The sequence below is a fragment of the Chiloscyllium plagiosum genome, unplaced genomic scaffold (genome assembly GCF_037043375.1).
Source record: "Chiloscyllium plagiosum isolate Xiang-an unplaced genomic scaffold, Cpla_swu_hap1 HiC_scaffold_3, whole genome shotgun sequence".
NCBI classification, from domain to species: domain Eukaryota; kingdom Metazoa; phylum Chordata; class Chondrichthyes; order Orectolobiformes; family Hemiscylliidae; genus Chiloscyllium; species Chiloscyllium plagiosum.
Window position 1 is genome coordinate 11,121,135 of NW_028270141.1, and position 21,463 is coordinate 11,142,597.

At 40.3% G+C, this 21,463-nt stretch overlaps 1 protein-coding gene across 8 annotated transcripts in view; it reads left to right on the forward strand.

Moving 5' to 3' along the window:
• klhl29 (kelch-like family member 29) overlaps window positions 1-21,463 on the forward strand; it is a 399,100-nt gene that overhangs the window by 241,382 nt on the left and 136,255 nt on the right. For 7 of the 8 annotated variants that reach the window (XM_043676918.2, XM_087977403.1, XM_087977393.1 and 4 more), the window contains 2 exons: window positions 16,895-17,416; window positions 21,292-21,369. In XM_043676918.2, coding sequence (XP_043532853.1) covers window positions 16,895-17,416; window positions 21,292-21,369 — 600 coding nt within the window. The remainder of the gene's footprint in view (window positions 1-16,894; window positions 17,417-21,291; window positions 21,370-21,463) is intronic. The other variant, XM_043676948.2, reaches the window with a different exon arrangement.

The following is a 21,463-nucleotide window of genomic DNA, read 5'->3' on the forward strand; positions in this document are numbered from 1 at the left end:
GGTCAGCAGTTAAAAAATGCAAAATAGATTATATTCTACATTTTTGAATATTAGACTCTTGAAGGAAGTTCTTGAACAATGATACCTTATGGAAAATGCACACACCTCCTACATATACAAAAGAAATCAGCAGTTTTAAAAGAGAAGTATTACTTGGCAATTTTTCTGTCCTCAGGATGCTCCAAAGTGCCTAATGCCTGACAAATTACTTGTGAAGTAGAACCATTGCTATATTATAGGCAAACACAGCATGCCATTTTTTTGCACAGCAAGGTCACGCACTATTACTTTTAAGATCTGAGGGTTTCAAAATATTCTTGACATGGCTATCTGCAGCAATGTGGTGAGAGTGCAGTTCAACTTGCTTCAGTCCAGTTCAGAGGGATAAGTTGTTCCTGAAGATTTTAAGTGATCACCCTCTGTCAACAACCAGTCACTATATTGGAATTAGGCAACATTTAGGTTTCTAATGTTCCCACCTGAAACAGGTGTGAAGCACCTGGAAAATAAAAATCGAGGTCTTGAAGTCTACCTCAGGATTTGATGGTGAGCTGGTACATCAACAGAGCTCCCCAGAATTTTCAGGTCTGCCTGGTGAACTGCATTTTCCTCCCCACATTTCAGCCAATCATTGATTTGGGCACCTTAGTTTTTTCATATATTCATTCATGGGATGAAGGTGTCAATGGCTAGGCCAGCATTTATTGACCATCCCAGAGGACAGTTAAGAGTCAACCACATTGCTGTTGGTCTGGAGTCACATTTGGCCAGCCCCGGGTAAGGATGGCAGTTTCCTTCCCTAAAAGACATTAGTGAACCAGTGGGTTCTTTCAATAATCAATACCTGGTTGTCATTAAACTCTTTACCTCCCGATTTTTATTGAATTCAAATTCCACTATCTGCCGATGGCAGGATTCAAAGCCAGATCCCAAGAACATTCCCTGGGTCACTGGGTTGACAGTCCAGCAATAATACCACAAGGACATCACCTTTCATTAGTGGCATCGTTGGATGTATGTTCTGATCACTTTGCTCACTTGGTGAAGGAGCTGATATGCTGAAATTCTCTGTTATTGTCTCTCACCTTCTGCAAAAAAAACATAATTTCAATTTACTTCCATACCAGACTCCAGAAAAAAGGAATCAAATAAATAGTCTTTATTTTTCCAATCTGTTTTCCACAGTACGTTAAGGCACTCATACAAGATGTGAATCAACAGGTTGTCCATCATGACGGAGTTCTTCACGGTTCATTAATTTTACTATTTTTCTCTTTTGGATTGTTTTCTGCACTGCCTTTATAGGTGACGACAAATAAGCACAAACAAGGCGTGATAAGAATCTTAGAGGGGACGAGTGCTTGAGCCATTCTCCTGTTCTGGTATCCACAATTCCACGCACAACTAATTGACTGAAGAAGCTGCTTCCACAGTCTCTGGGTTAACAAGCTCACACTTACAGAGCAGTGGCTAGCTCAGTCACAAGGACATTGTTGCCGGGTCACCAATCAGCTCCTTAAAATCTGTAACTTTGCCTCCTTTCAGACTCCCATGGGGTTTTTTACAGAATCAGTTTGGCATGCTGGATGTATATGTGAAGATAGCAATGTCACATTGTTTGGAAAGACTAACCTTAATCTTTCGATCCCCACTGAATAAGAACAGCAGCATATAGATCTTTTCTGTAAGCCACATGACAGAATTTCCAAACCTACAGTGGTTCACTGATGGAATGGATATGTTGTCTTGATGTACTACGAGCATTTACACAAACAGAAAGAACTTCTAGACTAGGGGGCGTAATTTTAAGTTGGGAGGACAGAGATTTTAAAAAGGCATGATAGTCAAATTTTGTACACGGGGTGGTTCATGTGTGGAATAAACATTCTGAGGAAGTGGTGGATGCGGGCACAGTTCCAACGTTTAAAAGATGCTTAGATAAGTACAAGAATGGGAAAGGTTTGGAGGAATATGAGCCAGGAGCAAGCAGGTGGGACTAGTTTAGTTGGATTTAAGGGTCTGTTTGTGTGCTGTATGACTCTATGACTCTCTTCCAACAGTGCACAACTAGGCATTGATCACAAATACTGCGATAAGTTCTACATCCTAATTGCAGTCACCTTGCGTTTATTTTAACATATTCACCAGTGATTGCCTTTACTTTGAAGTAAGCCTGTCTATAGCTGGCCACAGGGACAAAAGCTATGCCCCGTAACCATGGTGAATGGTACACTAGCAGCAGCCATGGAATTAAGCATAGAGAGTTACAGTGACATTTGTGCTACTATTACGTTCAATATAGAACAGGCATTGTGAGGACTGGCAAATGGGACTAGATTGGGTTAGGATATCTGGTTAGCCTGGACGAGTTGGACCAAAGGGTTTGTTCCTGTGCTGTACATCTCTATGATTCTAAGTGCCTCAGCAGATACAAATATATGCATTAAGAGCAAGAGTAGGCCATTCAGCCCCTGAAGTCTGCTCTGCTATTCCATAAACTCTAATCAGAGTTCCATCTAATTTTCTTATTGACTGCCCTGGCCTCTGAGGTCCATGTGCATAAGTGACATCTGGACCCAGGACTCAATGCCCATGATCAGGGTGCTGGTGGCAGCAGCTGGAAGCTTGCTGCAAGTTGGAACTGGGATAAGGTGGAGGGGGAGGGGAAATGAGGAAACTGGTGAAGTCCACATTGATGCCGTATTCCTGATGAAGGACTTTTGCCTGAATAGTCGATTCTCCTGCTCCTCAGATGCTGCCTGACCGGCTGTGCTTTTCCAGCACCACACTCATTTTCATGACTGTCTCGGTCAAAGAGATCCAGACATGGCGAGAGAATGCGCTGTGCTCATTACACTCAAGTCATTCCTCCCTTTGTATAAGTAGCCTTACGAGGTACAAAACCCTAGGCATCTCCAGTCTGAGGGGAAAAGTAAATTAGCCACCTGGTCAGCAAGTTCTTAGTTTTGTACCTTCATTGCTACTTCTCTTTATATTTGTATCTTGATAAATTGGGTACTTTCTCAAATTCACTGCGTAAAGACCCAGAGTAAGCTTATATTAGTTCTTACCTCTTGAATCTATCTCTGGGACCCTAATTCTTGCCGATCTGCATGCTTTTCATTGGTGACTTCAATCAAAGACATGATCAGATTTCTCTCTCATGCTGACTACACCCAGTACTACTTCACTACCATCTCTATCTCTTGACACTTCCACTATTTATTTGGTATCTGCTTGGCTTGTTGGATATTCAGAGCAGAATGGCCTACAATTTCCATTGGTTATACTTAAGGAAAATAAAAGCCATTCACTTCCAATTTGGTCACAAGCACATTTCATTTCCCCTTTTTCAGGTGTCTTAGCCTCAACCAGACATAACACAAAGGGCATATGAAATGAAACAAATCTAGACTGGTGGTCTGATTTCCAGTTAGATACAATTTTTGTCCACCAACCTTCTTCAATAAATAATTGGAAAATTCTGATTTCATTCAATGTGACAACTATCTCAAGATGTGCTGGGGTGTTTTTCATCAATTAGTCCCTGCAATCAACCAGATCATGCATGTTCACAACTTCATTTTTTAAAAATCCATGCAGTAATGAGTGAGTGGGACTTGCTGTTGATTAGGGTATGGACAACAGATAGTTGAATGAGTTCAAGTGCTATTTGCCCTGAGATGAGCTTCCCAACCCCTCCCATATCCTGTCCATCATAAAGACTGCTATGCTTTTGCCCAACTCCAGCCCTGCCTTAGGTCATTTGCTGAAACCTCAATCATAGTTGTGGCCAGAGACAACAGAAATATTCCAACACTATCCTGATGAGCCATACAGTTAACCACCTTCCATAAACCTAAACTCATGCAGATACTTGCTGTGCATATCCTAACCAGTATGAAGTCCAGCTCATCATCATGTCATGTATTTTTGTTTTAACTGAATGTTGTAACCTTATTTGGATGAATGCAGGGATTAAATATCTGAGAATAGCTTTCACATTGTTTGAAATTAGAATGTTCCAACTTGTAATCAAATCATAGAGGTCCACAGCACAGAAAAAGGCCCTTCAGTCCAATTGAGCCTGTGCTGAAGATGGCTGATAACAAAGTTTGTACTTGGAAGAATATCAAGCCACCGGCCTGAGGTGGTTTTGTTATGTTTCATGTACCTTTGTTGACACATTAATTGAGGATTAGAAATTGATGTTGTTTTTAACAGGTGACACTCCAGAAAGCTTGGAAACAGTTACCATGGTTACAGTCGACACTCTTTCATGGAAAATGAGCACATAACTATTAAATTTATTTTGGACCTGCCAGGAGGAAGTGTGAACATAGTTCCAAATGGGGTATTTCCTTAAATGTGCATGTGTAAACGCCATACATAATATTTGTCGGACAACAATTTTGCTCATTGGGACATTATAGATCTTCTTAATCACCCTGTTCAGACATATTGTGATAAATGCTTGGAGGGAGTGGGTACTTGAAGCCAGACCATCTGGCCTAGAGGTAATGACACTACCACTATGACACAAGAGCCCCATTTGTGCATTATTTCTCTTTGTCACCATGTGTCCTTGTCTCCCATTTCAAAATCAAAATGCTGCACTAAAGCTGATTTTCCTGGTCATACCTCCGATACAATTCACTCTCTCATTCTCCATCTCTCAGCATAGTTACCTGGAGCCCTGTGTTATATCCAAATACGATATTAAAGTCAACATGTAATGTTTGAAATCTTAAATGTGAACACTTAAGATAACTCTTTTATAAAATCACTTTGGAGAAAGTGAGGACTGCAGATGCTGGAGATCAGAGCTGAAAAATGTGTTGCTGGAAAAGCGCAGCAGGTCAGGCAGCATCCAAGGAACAGGCGAATCGACGTTTTGGGCATAAGCCCTCCTTCACTTTGCTTAGTTTATTGCTATGTTAAAAATCACATAACACCAGGTTATAGTGCAACAGATTTATTTGAAGCACTAGCTTTCAGAGCAGTGCTCCTTTATCAGGAGGCTGTGGAAGTTAGATCTTGCTCACAGAATTTGGAGCCAAGGGAGTCCAATGTCATGCTGTGAAAGAGGATCTACTTGCAATTTTTTTTCATATGGGGCATATCGACTCCTTAATCCAGAACAGATTTTGAAAAAGTAGCGAGAGTGCTCTGTACCAATTGACTGTTTAAAGAAGGAGCAGCCATGATGGTATTAGTAATTATAAAAATATGCCTAATATACCCAGCTTTTCCATTAGTTTCCACGTGTTCATGTTAGTCACAGTTTCTATACACAGACTCCACCACATAAATTGCAAGAATTGTGTTTTTGTTATTTATTATGATGTATTATTAATATTGCCCAATATTCACGAGTTAGGTAGAATTCCAGGACACTCTGATCAGAAGGTTTTCCCATCACTTCAGAAGAAAGTATTGCATTGCTAAGGCAGCATGCACCAATGTGACATCTTGATGCTCAACTTGTACTTTACATAAATTGGATTCCCTCTTTATAGGGAAGAAAAAATGGCATTTGCAACTTCTGTGCTTCTGACTATGTTTGCAAGCACAACTTAGAGAGGACATTCAACCCAACTAGCCTGTGCTAATAAGTGACAATTAACATTTATGCTACACAAGTGCTAGATAATGACCATTTCCAAATGTGTCTGAACTCCTCCTTCAACATTCAATGGTATTGGAATCTCAAATCAATCTCCCACCATCAACATCCTGTGGTTCACCATTGACCAGGAACTTAGCTGACACAGCAGGTCAGAGGAACTCAAGTCCAGATCACCAAAGCATGTCCACCATCTACACAGTACATGTCAGGAGTGTGATGGAATATATGCTACTTACCTGAATGAGTAAGCTACAAACAACACCAAGAAGCTCAACCCCATTCAGAACAAAGCAGCCTATTTGATTAATGCTCCATCTACCAGTTAAACATTTACACCTTTACTATTTATGGGCAGTGACCGCAGTGTACATTAACAACATGCACTTCAGCAAATTGCCCTGGCTCCTTTAAAAGTATGTTCCATATTACCCAGAAGGATAAAGGCAACAGCTGTATGGGAGCACCACAATTTGCAAGTTCCCCACTAAGCTAGATTCTAGAACTCCCATCTTAACTGTACTGTATATGTATTCACACCATATGGACTACAGAAGTTTAATAAGGTGACCCAGCATTTTTGCTAACACCATCCTGGACAGGCAATAATGGATCTTTGCTGATCCCCACTTTCAAGATCAAAAAAAAACAGAAGAGATTGTTAATGAGTTCCCCTAAGCTGAAACATCCAGGAGTGTCCATGGATTAAGAGGCTGTCATTTCCTCTGGTGCAAAATTGAAGTTGGTGAATTTTAGCATTCTGATGAACTGTGGACATGGAAGGGCCTGGATGTGTGTGGAAGAAATCCAGGAGTCCTGCAGACTGTGGTTGTAGATTTTTCATTGCCTTGGTTTCCAGTGAACATGAGGACTCTAGGAGGAGGTCACAGGACTGCTCTCCATATCCAGGTTGTAGGCTATATCCAAGGACAATCCAGCCCAAGATATGGGTTATGTTTTGATTGTTCATGAAATGATAGTGAGCAGCACAGTTAGGTGCATTACAATTGTATATGCTCTGCAATATTCTAATGAATATCATAAAAAGAGGTTGTATTGGTAATTTTTATTTCTCTCAGAAGGTGGTGATGGAGAAGGTCGAGGTTGTGTTTGGGGATTAAATTGCAAATCTCTGTGCAGTGAAGCTCCATGAAGAAGAAGGACACCAAAGTTATCATTTGACAATTAATCCCTTGTGCCACAAGCTATTGAAAAGCTGCCAATTCCAAGGATTTCTTTTCTGTGATATTAATATATTTCCATGTGGAAATTGAGTAAATGGCAGTCACATGTAGAAGTCGGCACCTTACTTTAGGCCAACAAATCTGGAATTTTCCATATGTCTCATGCAAATGTCGACCCTAGTTCTTCACAGATTAACGTTTGTGAGTCAAGGTATTATCCTGGACATAAATGTTACGATGAGGAAATGAATTTTTTTCATGCTATTATGTATTTTGATGTACAATTCACGCCAATTTGGTGCAAAGATTTAAGACGCATCAGGTGACAGTTTCCCTTCGCGTGCAGTTCAGCTTATAGTTCATTGTGTTTGTTTTTCTTTATTCATTTAGAGATTAATTGGGCTTCTGCTAATGATACTGTATTTTGGAGTGTAGCATGAATTTCAAAATTAGTATTTATGTAATCGTCGACCCCATACATTTAACCTTTAAAAATAGTCTAACAAATTTGACTTTCAATCAAGTATATACAGTAGTTGTGAATTATGAAAATGCTTTAGACCTATAGGCCCAATATGGTTTCAAAATAAAACTAATATTGTCCCCACTGTGTTTGAGAAGAAGTGCAACCCTGATTTATTTGTTTACCATTAGGATGCAGCTTGAGCAACATTGTTAAAAAAATAGAGTGTGCTGTTAATTAAGGTTCATGATCCTTGTTTTACATACTTACAAAACTAATCAACATTGTTCTAAATTTAGCATTTGGAATGTTGCTTGAAGAGGGCCAATTAATTTAATATTCATGTTAGCTCCTGACTAATTATGTACTGTGCCAGAAAGACATCCGAGTCTAACTCTAAATACGATTGCGCTACAATCCCTTTATTGTCATTGACTAAAACTTGAAATGCTGATTGGGGCTGACATTGGTGATGGTTTGAAAAGAGGACCTGTATGGCTTACAATTTTAATCTTGTTGCCACTTTCCATAATTTGAATTTGCCTAGAGGTGCTAAAACAGATGCCTATAGATTTAGTACTCGAGTCATGGTTAGATAGAATTCTTATTAAACCGAGAATGTTGGATCCACAAACTTGGAAGATGAAGTCGGACACAAACACATTGCAGAAAGCTAGAGGCAGACTCGGGGACCAAGTGAGTTGGTGCAAGATTCTTAGAGTGAACACTGAAGATTCTGATGGGGTAGATACAAAGGAGGAGAAATGTCTTGTATTTGCAGATGAGAAGGGGTCTATTTGCCCGTCTGTCCCTCAATCCTTCGTGTGTTACTATGTCTGGCCTCATGTTCTCAAGGCAAAGCTTTGGGCTTGATGAGCAAGTATTGGCTTCCTCTTGTTGACTCCTCTAATTTTGAGGAATACAGCATTCATTTTCTCTTTTATTAGAGGTTGCCTATTATAATGCAGAGAATTGTTGCATTTTGGTAAAAAGAATGTTGACAGGTCAGCTCTGAAGAAGAGAGTCATCGAGACTCAACATTAGCTTGCTTTCTCGCCATGGATTCTTCCTGACCCGTTGTGATCACCAGCATTTTTTGTTTTTAGGCAAAATAAAACAGTGGGTACAATTTTAAGAGCATGCAGGATCAGATGGACTTTGGTGTAAATGTGCGTAGATCACTGAAGGTGGCAGGACTGGGGGAAAGAGTAATTAATAAAGCATACAATATCCTGGACTGTATTAATAGGGATATAGAGTGGTTGCACAAGAAGATGATACTGAACTTGTTAAAAAAGATACATTTGTTAGATCCCATCCAGAGTATTATGTACTGTCCTGGGTGCCACATTAAAAGAAGGATGTGAACGCATTGAAAGAATGAGAGGAGATTTACTAACTTCAGTAACAAGTATAGATTGGAAAGTTGGAACTGTTCACCTTGAAAAGAAAAAGTACAGCAGGTGAACTATTATAAGTTTTCAAAATCATGGAATATCTGGATAGAGTAGGTAGTAAGAAGGTGAAAGCTTGAAAGCAAGAGAGCACAGATATATAAAGTGATTTGCAGACACAGCAGATGTGATGTGAGACAAATCTTTTTCACAAACGTGATTTGGGTCTGGAATGCACTGTCTGCAATTTGGGTGGAGACGGGTTCAATTGAGGGATTTGAGAGGGCATTAGATTGTTTCAGTTGAAACAATGTGTAAGAGTATGGGTACAAGTAGGGGAATGACACTGAGGCATAGTGTTTGTTGGATAGCAGCTCCAGACATGATAGCTCCTCTGAGCTGTAACATTCTGAGATTCTGTCAAGAAATGTGATAGTGTTGGTGAGATCCCTGTATCCCTGAAAGCCTCCTGATGTGTTCCAAGAGTCTATTTGGATTCCTAACAGCAAGTGAACAAAAAAAGGTTAATAACCTTCACATAGCATTGTAAGACCTCTGCAACGACTTGTTTAATTCCAATAGAAACACACAAAATTGGAACAGGAGTAGACCATTCACCCTTCGAGTCTGCTCCACCATTTATTATGACCATGGCTGATCATCCAAGTCATTCCTGATGAAGGGCCTATGTCTGAAACGTTGATTCTCCTGCTTCTTAGATGCTGCCTTTAGATGCTGCCTGACCTGCTGTGCTTTTCCAGCACCACACTCTTGACTCTTATCCATATCCAATAGCCTGTTTCTGCTTTCAGCCCATATCCTTTTGATCCCATTAGTCTCAAGGTCTATATCCAACTCCCTCTTGAAATCATACAATATTTCTGATTGTGACTATTTTCTGTAGTGGAGAATTCCACAGGCTCACCACTCTGTGGGTGAAGAAACATTTTGTCATCTGAATCCTTAATGATATAGCCTGTATTCATGGATTGTGACTCCTGGTTCTGAACTCCACCACCATTGGGAACATCCTTCCTGCATCTCCCCTGTCTAGTCCTATTTGAATTTGATAGGTGTCTGTGAGATCCCTCTGTTATTTTTCTAAACTCCAGTGAATACAATTCTAACCATTTCCATCTTTCTCATACATCAGTCTCACCATCCCAAGAATCCATCTGGTCAGCCTTCGCTGTACTCCTTCTTTGGCAATTGCATCCTTCCTCTGAAAAGGAGACCCAACGGTGTAATATTACAGATGTGGCCTCAATAAGGCCCAAACAATTGCAGAGAGGCATCCCTACTCATGTCCTCAAATCCTCTCTTTATAAAGACTAACATGCTGTTATCCTTCATTACCGCCTGCTGCACCTGCATCTCCTGCGACTGGTGTATGAAGACAGCCAAGTCATGTTGCACATTCCCAATCTCAATTTATAGCCATTCAGTTAATTGTCTGCATTCCCATCTTTGCTGCCAAAGTTGATATCAGGCACTGTATTCCAAGTATCCAGCTATTAATTATTTTATAATTCCATTTAGCATTTTTCCCCACTGTCACTGTCAGGCTAACTTATTTTGCCAGGACCTGGGGATTGATCGCCCTCCAATCCAATCAATTTCCCCAGTACTTTTTCTCTAGTAATGCTGATTTCCTTTAGTATCTCCCACTCACTCATAAGTGTTCCTCAACACTTCTCTATGTTATTTTGAACTCCTTTGTGAACTCAGAGCCAAATTATGTTTTTAGTTGATTAGCCATTTATTTGTTCCCCATTAGAAAATCCCCTGTTTCTGACCGTAAAGGATCTACATTTGTCTTCACCAATCCTTTTCTCTTCACAGAGCTATAGTTCTACAGTCAGTTTTTTTTTATGTTCCCTGCAAGCTTACTTACTCTTTTTCTCTATATTCCCATCTTAATCAATCCCTTTGTCCTCTTTTGCTGAATTCTAAACTGACCCCACTCCTGAGGTCAGTTGTTTTTTTTGCCAATTTGTATTCCTCTCCCGTGGATCTAATATTACATCTACTGTCCCCTATAAGCCATTGTTTAGCCACCTTACCCATTTTACTTCTGCACCAGACAGGAATGAACAGTTGTGATTGCTCACACACTGAATGTTTGCCATTGCCCTCCACAATCAAACCATTCGCTGACATTCCCCAATCTATTAAGTCAATGCACACCTCATACCATTGTACATTCCAGTTTGGATTCAGGACCCTAGTCGGAGTACCAACTACTTCATACTCTATCTTGGTGAAGGGTGGTGTAATGGATAGCAAAGAAGGTTACCTCAGAGTACAACAGGATCTTGATCAGATGGGCCAATGGGCTGAGAAGTGGTAGGTGGAGTTTACTTTAGACAAATGCAAGGTGCTGCATTTTGGAAAGGCAAATCAGGGCAGGACTTATACACTTAATGGTAAGTGTTGCTGAACAAAGAGACCTTGGAGTGCAGGTTCATAGTTCCTTGAAAGCCGAGCCACAGGTGGATAGGATAGTGAAGATGGCATTTGGTATGCTTTTCTTTATTGGTCAGAGCATTGAGTACAGGGGTTGGAGGTCATGTTGCAGCTGTACAGCACATTGGTTAGGCTACTTTGGAGTATTGTGTACAATTCTGGTCACCTTCCTATAGGAAGGATGTTGTGAAACTTGAAAGGGTTCAAAAATGATTTGCAAGGATGTTGCCAGGGTTGGAGGATTTGAGCTTTGGGAAGAAGCTGAAGAGGCTGGGCTCTTTTTCCTGGAGCATCGGAGGCTGAGGGGTGACCTTGTAGAGGTTTATAAAATCGTGAAGGGTTTGAGGAGTCCAAAACTAGAGGGCTTAGGTTTAGGGTGAGAGGGGAAAGATTTAAAAGGGACCTATAAGGCACTGAGGGTGGTGCTTGCATGGAATGAGCTGCCAGAGGAAGTGGTGGAGTCTGGTCCAATTATAACATTTAAAAGATATCTGGCTGAGTACATGAATAGGAAGGGTTGAGAGGGACAAGTGCTGGCAAATGGGACTAGATTAGTTCAGGATATCTGGTTGGCATGGACTAGTTGGGCTGAAGGGTCGGTTTCTGTGTTATATATCTCTGTGAAGCTTATCAGTTATGGCTGCTCATCCCCAAGGGGCATCACAAAATTAATTGCAATTATCACTTTCTCAATAAAAAGTCTAGGTTGGCCTGTTTTCTAATTAGTTCCTCATTATAATGGTGAGGAAAGCCATCTCATAAACACTCCAGGAATTCCTGCTCTACAATGTTGTTAATAATTTGATTTGCCCAATCTACATACAGAATAAAGTCACCCATAATTACAATTATTCAATGCCATTCCCAACAATCTGGGGGCCTAGATAACCCCCACTAATGTTTTATGTCCTTTGATGGTTTCTCACCTCTATCCATTTAAATTCCACATCGTCAGAATTAATAATCATTGTTCACAAAGCACTATCCATCAAAATACCAAAAAAACCTTCTTACTGAATGCTAATTGGCAAATTAAGTGGCAGTTCACATCTCAACAATCTTTGGGTTTCCATATCCAGTGCGAACTTCAATTCCTTTATCAATGGGAAGTGTTGTGCTACATCTCAGCTTTCAACTTAAGACCCCATCTTGACCTTCTTAGCACCAAAAATATCTGAGGACAAATCACTCCCATTGTTGTTGTATAAGGCAATGATTCTGAATGAGTTAATGTTGAAGTTGCATTATCTCCACCCACCTTGATGATGACACACTGTCTTTGGGTTGAGAAACCATTAATTTTATATGAGGTCTCAATTGTACAGGCATGATAAACCTGACTTGTGATAGTTATAATTATGCCAAACCAGTTAATGTTAATTGTACCTTCTGCTGTCATGTCATAAACTATACGCTATGTAAGATAAATGAGCCTTCCTGTTAAGATGCTACAGCGGTCAATCTTTTACCAGTGATAATTAGACGAATCCTCAGACTCAACATCTTGTCTGTGCTGGTAGTGTCCCTACCCCTTAGTCAAAAGGCCCAGGTTCGGGACCCACAATCTCCAGAGGTGTGCAATAGTATCTCCAAATGGGTTAATTATAAAATATCTACGAAGAAGAGTTAAGGCTATTGTGGTGCTATCATAGTGTCCCTACCTCCAGACTAGAAGGTTCAGGTTGAAGTCCCACCTAACCCAGACATGTGTCACAATGTATCTGACCAGGTTAATTAAAATATCTAGAAAGGTTGATTGGTTACAGCAAATTACCACAAGTCACAGTGGTTGGTAACCCATAGCTTCGATATACGAGAAGTGTTGCTGTATGAGAAATTTTGTCAATTGTCTCTAAGCATTGATGACATATAAATATGATAGCTCCCAGGATTCCTCTGAATAGAGATGTAACCAGCATGAAAGATTTAATTCCTATCTTTCTCTGTGAATTAAGGAAACTTTAAATTTTTTGATAACTCCAGAGACACAAAGTACCTTAGATGATTTATCATGGCATGATATCTTGTTATTTGTGAAGAATATTTCCAGAAATGGAGTAGTTCCTAGCAAACAGAAGAAACCTGAATTTGGTTTAAGCTGTAATTTGACATTTTTAAAAATTAATGAATCACCTGATGCATTGTACCCTGAAGCATGAAAAGCTTTAATCATTTCATTATTTTTATCCTCAATTCATCCACAGTTTCAAGGAAAGTATCAGCTTTAGTCTTATGAGATTAAAATAAATCCTAATTCCCTCAAATGTATATATGAATCTTATCCTGTCAAGATTACTTGATCCAAGCCAGTGGAAAACATATCTTTTTATTTAAAATATCCTATCAGGTTGACATTTTCTTGACTGTATAAAAGTCAAGAAAAGATTATCTACAGATCAGTTGGTTTTAAACACAACATATTTTTTAAAAATGTTACATTAGATTGTTATGCTGGTGCCTGGAAAAGTAAATATAACTCTGTATTAATACCTCGGAGCAGAACTGACAACTAATAAAACCTCAAAAGATGCCAGGATCCGAGTGGAAATGTCAACCCCATACTTTAATTATTGAAGGAAAATCTAAAAAGGTTCAAATGCCAGTCTGAATTCAGATCTTGGCTTTTTGAGCATCTTCAGCTACTGATCAGTCAAAACATACATATTAAAAAGAAGCTGTGAAGTTTTAGATTGTACAAACCTTCCCACTTTCTGACAGTATATGCCGTGGAACAAAGCACAGAATTAATGGCCCAGGGTATCCTGCAATATTTCTAGGTTAGCAAGAAACAGTGTTTGGATATGGGCTAGAGCTGTTGGGTTTTTATTTGTTCAAAATAAGCTTCTGAGAGAAACTACAGAGAACAAAAATGTGACTGACCATCTACAGGAAGAATTGGAGAAAAGAATGTCCTGCGAACAACTCACAAAGGTGTGGGAAGTTATGTAGTTAAGGAAGTCATAGATTTAAATGACGAATTGTTATTATATCAATGATGTGTCTTTTATAGATTTATTCATTCTTATCTGTAATGTGCCTGCTACTGGCAAGGCTGGAATTTGGTGTCCTTGAATAAATTGACTTTTTAGGCATTTTGGAGAGCAGTTGAAAGTCATCCACATTGCTGTGGATCTGGAGTCACATGTAGGCCCCGACCAGGTAATGATGGCAGATTTCCAAACTAAAATGATATTTGTAAACCAAAGGGGTTTTTTTATAGCAATCGACACTACATGGTTGGCATTTTAACTCCAGAGTTGTTCTTCATTAAATTCAGGTTTCACTAACTGCCATGTTGAGATTTGAATCCAGGTCTGCAGAATATTAGGCTGAACTTCCAACTTATGCAGCATTATTTTCATTTAGTAGGCTAAACCAAAATCTTGCAGTTGCTTGCAAATAAAATAAAGCCAAAATATGCTGGAAATATTCATATGGTCAGGCAGCATCTGTAGAGAGAAGTAGAGTTAATAGGTGAGATTTTCATGGCCTCTGTAATACCATGAAAACTCACTCTGTTTTTCTGTCTGTCTCTCTCTCTTTCTCTGTCTCTCTCTTACCACCACCTCTCCCTCCCCTTTCTCTGTCTTTCTCTCTCTCCTGTCTTTCTCTCTCTCTCTGTCTCTTTCTTTCTCTGTCTCTCTCCTATCTCTTTCTTATCAATCTCTCTGTCTCTCTCCAGTCTCTCTCTTTCTCAATGTCTCTCTCTTTCTCAGTGTGTCTCTCTTTCCTAGTGTGTCTCTCTTTCTCTCTGTCTGGTCTGTCTGTCTGTCCCTCTCTGCCTCACTCTCTCACTGTCTGTGTCTCTGTGTTTCTGTGTGTGTGTGTGTGTGTCTCTCTCTCTCTGTAGCTGTCTCTTTCTCTCTGCTTCACTCTCCCCCTCCCTCTTTGTGTCTTTGTCTGCATTTCTCTCTCTCTCTCTCCCCCTCCCTCTTCTCCTCCCCCCCCCCCCCCCCCAACTTTCTCCTAGACCTGTCACTGGACTCGAGGATCCCTTCCCTCCACAGATGCTGCCAGACTTCAAAGTTTGCAGTTTCTTTAACATTCTTAAGGGATTAGGTATCTTTGAGGTTGGGTTTTAATAGAAGTTTCCTTTTACTCGGATATAAATCACTTCAGATTGCAAAACCTGTTCAAAACTTTTCATTATCAGTGTGCATGGGTGAGAACAATGTTATATTGTTCAAAGATTTTCCTGCTGCTGAGACCTGTCCATAGATGAATGTGTTGTGGATATGGAATGAGCAGTGTAGAGGTGAGTGGGGCTTATGAGTTGTAATGATGTAAGTTTGGGCACTGTGGAAGCCATGAGTTAACAAGGTGAGTATGAAGGGACATGGCAGTGGTAGGGGGTTGAGATGGTATGGAGGGTTCATAGACTGCAGATGGAGATAAGGAACCAAGGTGTCCAACTGCTTCTGAAACAACTGAGACAAAGAAAAAGAATTGGTTTGTGGAGTTTCAGCAGAGGTCTTTGTAAACTTTTCCCAAGGGCTGTCATTATATCATGATGAATGCTTGGATGGGTATCACTCTCAAACTGTTCAGTAACATGTCAGGTGGTTTCTGAGACTGCAGTTTGATTGAAGGTTGAAAGAGGCTGTTGTAGAATTTTGGTAGTCTTTAATATTGGGTCTGAATAAGAATTGTCAGTCCCCCAAAGCCACGTAATATTTGTTTTCAGGATTCATATTATAATCTATGAATTATGGTAATGAAAATGGCACTCTAATCTTTGTATGTTCCTATGATCTGTACCATCAAGGTTTATGGAAAGGGTGTATCTGGTGCCAAGGATGACACTGAGTTCCTGGAATCAGAAGTCCATGGCGACTGCGCCCATAGGCAAATGTGCAGAGTCACTGATGCCCTGGGAAGATTTCCCACTCGAGCTCTGCTCAGCACCCTACTCACTGCTTCATTTGGTGTCCCACTCCCATCCACTGCTTCATTCCACCTCCCGCTTCCCTGTTGGTACATCGTTTGCTAGTTCCCTGATAGCTCTCCTTTCAACTGCCGCCTCATTCCCAGGGACAGCGACCAGCAAGGTATCACAGTGGTGAGGGAGAGAGAGGCGTTGAGGAGTCAGGAGCAGGACGAAAAGTGTCTGAAGTGGGGCATTGCACACATCAGAGTTCCAGCATTTGAATTAACTTCAAACATTAGAAAAACATTAATTTAGTTGTTTCTAGTTTTGCATCAAGCATCTTGCTATTGCATCACAGGCAATGACACCATAAGCTACATGGATAATGTATGCACTCAGTGTTTATAGGGACAAATGCTATAGAATTGACAATAAACATTCTCAATTTAACATTAATACTTTTAACATGGAGCCATATCTGCATGACTGTCAGTAAATGAGAGTACTTAACAGCTACATGTACTCATTGTGTCCTATACAACATCTTCCACACAGCCGATCACACCCATCCCCACTCCACATTCCACACATCACCCCCTTGGATACAAACACAAACAGTTTTGCTCTCGCTCTGTCTTGTTCTCGTTTTCTGGAGCACTCACTCGCTCTCTCACTGTCTTTCTCTCATTTGGTCAGCTCTGAGGAAGGTTCCAACAAACTACAAACAGTGTTTTTTTTTGTTATGGAAAAAACGGTGCATTAAAAATTCGTGAGGCTTCGAAACATTAGATGACGTGTTTGAAGATTGTTGAGAAACCACATAGATTATGGTTAATTAGCAGGATTAGATTGTAGAGAGTGAAAGTAGCATGTTAATTTATTTTTGTATTCCAGGTCCAACGTCATGGGTCCCTTCGGTCGCAGCAGTCGGTCAGCCTGCCCTCATACCTCCCACGTATGGGATGACGCAGCCCCCAGCATTCAATGTCCAAGGCCCAGTGATTGGAGTTACACCCACCATGCCACCTCCAGTTCCCCCTCAGCTTCCACTTATGACAGCACATTATCAAGTGCAACACCCTTCCCAGCCTCTCACCAACATGGTTGTTAATCTGCAGAGTCAGCCTTTGTACACAACTAGCCAGCCGATTACCATGTCCCCCCTCACTGGGGTGGGTCAGGTGACTCAGCCTCCTCCAAGCACGGTGGGGAATGGTCAGATGAGTTGCCCCATTCTGCAGCCATCAGCAGTGCCCTCAGCAGCCCTTCCCAGTAATGCTCAGGGAGTAAATGAGCAGGTAGTCTCCCAACTTCCTTTAAATCCGCGACAAACTGAAGACAACAGAAATGGAGTGCAGATGTTACGGACTGTTGGAACGGGAAAATACGAGTTTATGGACCCATGGCACCCGAAAGGTAGGTCCATTTAGATGCTTTATTGTCCATTTCAATCCCTGTCCTTGTTCAATAGACTCTTTTCTTTCCCCATTTTGAGGCATCATGGTCTACAGACTTGTGGAAGAAGTTGATAGTTTTAAGAAATTGGGTTTTTCACAACTCTCCATACTTATGGCACATAAACCATTTCGGAGATGATTCAATTATTCTTTGTAATGAATGGCTCTCAAGCAGCCTTAGTAAATGTCTACTAATTATAATCATTTCTTCCCGTATCAATCAAATAATTCAGCAGGTATTCGAGATAATTGACAAGAAGTATCATTTGTGAACTATCAGGTCTTATTACCCAGGAAAGAAAGTGGTGATGTTTTATAATTTTTAAAGAATACTCTTTATAGCTGCACAGTTTGTTATCCTTAATTATCCAAAGTTCTCCGACTTGAATTTCTGAATAGCATCAGTGACCTTCAAGCACTTATCTGTTACAGTATTCACTGCTTATTTAAATATAGAACTTAATTGGCTGCATGGAAGACTGTTGAGTGCTTTATAATTTGTAGGAAGGTCAAGTGTTCATCAAGGAATTGAATCTGACGCAGCAAGACTTCAAGAGCCAAAAATCTCTCACACTCACTAAATTTTGAATCTTCCCTGGATGTCTTTGTATGTGCATAAGGAACACAATCAAAGGCCAAAGGAATGAATCTGCTGCACAAAATAATTAATTAAATAAATCACTTTGCAGAGATTTAGTAATTTTGGATGTCTGGAATTAAAATCAAAAGATAGAAGGGATGCACAGCCAGCCAATTAAAATATGAAGGAGAAAGATTTTATTTTCTAATCTGAGATGTCACTTTACCCTAACAAAAGCTATAGATGCATAGAATTTCCTGCATTTGAATATATACTTTATAATACTTCTGTATTGGATTGGAAGAAAACTTGTACTCGGAATGTGGAGATAAAGCTATCAATCATTGATGGGTTGCAAAATGAGAATTGATTTGCATTTGTGCAACACTGCAATTGTTGAAATGTTGCAAGGCTCTTCAGAAAGCTGAGTTACAGATGGAAAGATTAACAAAGGTGGTCAAAGTCTTAACCAAAGTGGCAAACACTACTGAGGGCTGCATAGGAGATGTGGTGGCGGAAGGATTGCAGGTTTTAGGTAGGAATGTCCTTTGTGCTTTTCATTATGAAGACCAAAGATGTAACCACAAATAGTAGAACAAAGAGCAAAATGATTGAGTACAAGGTTAGATTCAGAACTGAAGAGTTTGGGATGTACCTGAGTGGTTGTAGGCCTGGAAGAGGTTGCAGAGATAAGGAGGAGTAAGGCGAAGAAAGGACTTTGAGAGGTTGGGAAACTGGGCACGAAGGGCGGGAATTATGAGTGATTTGTCACAATTTTGAGTAAAATAATGTCTACAGTTAAGTTAGGCAGTGATTGAGTTTTCAAGTAATTGTTTTTGCTGCTTGGCTGCACAGAACGTAGGTGGGGAGGAAGAAGAGGGATATCCCATTATGCTGTCCTCCATTTTCGGTTTCTAAAACACTTCCTCTCCTTACAGCCAATATAGCAAACCCATAAATATGCTCAATGTTGTTATGATATATATATATATATATATATAGGATAGACATCTTAATGCACTTGAATAACATTCCTCTACTATTATTACCAAGATATTAGTTCTCTTTATGTGAATTATGTCATTTGTAGCCTGCAAATCATTTATTGGGAAAATCCTAACTACTGCAAAGCCAAAAGAAATGTAGTTTTGCTCGAAAAGTTTCATAACTTTGCAAAGTTTTGGTGTTTGCAGTTAAAATTGTTTTTAGAACTCCTGGTGAAATAAGTAATAATTTGCCTCCAAAATAATCATTGGCAGTTACATAACATGATTCTCTTGATGCCAAAGAAAATGCCCAAGTTGTGTCGGTTGAAGTCACAACGTGTGAGGAGTTGTTCACAAAGATGACTTCACTACTGACTGCAACCCGTCTTGGTTATGTTTAGATCTGATAAATGTATTAAGGGGATACTCATTTAACAAGATTTTGATCTCATACGTTTTGCGCAGTTTAAAGCAGATGCCTTCTAACATTTTGAACACTACATACAGTAGTTGGTCTGACAACGGGGACAACAACAATCACAATTTTGTGAGGATGTACAGAAGTCGGTGTGATTAAGATTCATGTCTTTTCTGTTGCGACATTGGTATGTCCTTGGTGGGGCGTCATAGGTCAGGATTTAGAAAGGGTCATCTGTTTCACCATCCAGTCCCACCTCCTTTACGAGGTGGGGTTTGTTCTACACCCCTGGAAGGGATAGTTGTGATCCTGCACTTACCGATGGGGCTAGCCAATCACTGTGATGTAAACAAGTCAGGAAAAGACCTTATCTTCCTGAGATTCCAAATGCAAGTCTTTGGGCAGTACTGCTTTGTGAAGTCTGCAACTATGGAGTTTCCTTGGATCAGTGGGGATTGAAAGGTCAGAGATGGCAGAAGGGTACTTCTTTTAATTCAAGTTTAAGACATCTCTGAGATGTGTTATAGCTCTCAGGATCCTCCACCAGCTTCCAAAAGCCTTCAATCGCTAATTAACAAAGTGCACCCACAGGCTTGGCTAACATACAGCTGTGCTTAAAATTCTTGCAGCTTTTGAGAGGCCTGATTCAGCCAGAGGATGGGCCTGAAAGTGGGATGCACCAAATCAGGTTAGAATCTGAGGTGTGAAACTGTGACACGCCTTTAACTACGTTTGTCTAGCAGATGCCAGAAGGGAGTTGGTCAAAACAAAGTCAGTCCCTTCATAATGTCTTCACCTGGTTTCAGCTTACAGCAACCCTTCCATTTTATATATTTTAGAATTCATTCATGGAGTGTGGGCATCACTGACTGGGTCAGTATTTATTGCCCGTGCCTAGTTTCCCTTGAGAAAGGTGGGGTGACCTGCATTCTTGAACCGCTGCAGTCCATGTGCTGTAGGCAGACTTAGGGAGGGAGTTTCAGGATTTTGATCCAATGACAGTGATGGAACGGCAATGTATTTCAAAGTCAGAATGGTGAGTGGCTTTGAGGGGAACTCTGTTCTTAATGTTGCTCAACAGTGCCCAATATGTACATTTAATCACCAATTGACTTGACATTAGAAGAGACATTCTGGGGTATTATGTACAAGGTCAAATTGAAGCAAGGTTGCTAGGCACAGCCCATTCATTAGATTCCAGTATTCAAGTACATGTCTGACACCACACCACTAGAAGAATTTTTTTTTGTCCTTCTACTGAACTGTCAGGAAGTATGTTTTCCACCTTCATCTCATGCACTGACAGGGAGGAGTTGAGTTTTTTTTTCTCTCACTTCCTTTCTATTCTCGCTCACCCTACCACACATCATGCTTTTGAAATGAAATATGGGCCACATTTCACTATGAGTTGGTGGCTACGATCATATAATCTGACCATAATCCATTACAAATCAGAGCCCATTTCCTGCAGAAATTATATGACATTTGAACGTATGAGAGTGTTAACTTTGATTCTTGTTGTTATATCTGGCTGCTCTTAATTTTATCAACTTGTCATCACAGGTGTGGAATTAATTTCTGGGGCAAAGCTAATAACGAGGCTTCAATCACCCTTTGTAGACAACAACATTTGATTTGTTTTTGAAAGGAATGATTTGTTCAAACCAAAATTGATTGAATTTTTTTTGCTCAAAATGGATCACTTCAGGTTTTTTTTTCATATAGTGCAGTTTGTCACTCATCTCTAGCTAAAGCATGTGGAGTTGATCATGTGACAATTTACTGAAGTCTTTACAAAGTAACTCTGAGTAATTTGTGTCTTTTGACTTTGCCCTGGAAAATCTCTGGAGGTGAGCGACGTGAGTCCCCTGTCAGCACCGTGGACCAGGCTCAGCCCAGACTTCACACCACGGAAGAACTTCAAGCAGGTGAGGTGTCTTTAGCTGATCAGGGCTCGAGGGGACTGAGTCTCCAGCAAATTGGCTTATGCTGGGCACTTCCAGTGATTGGCCATGAACACCC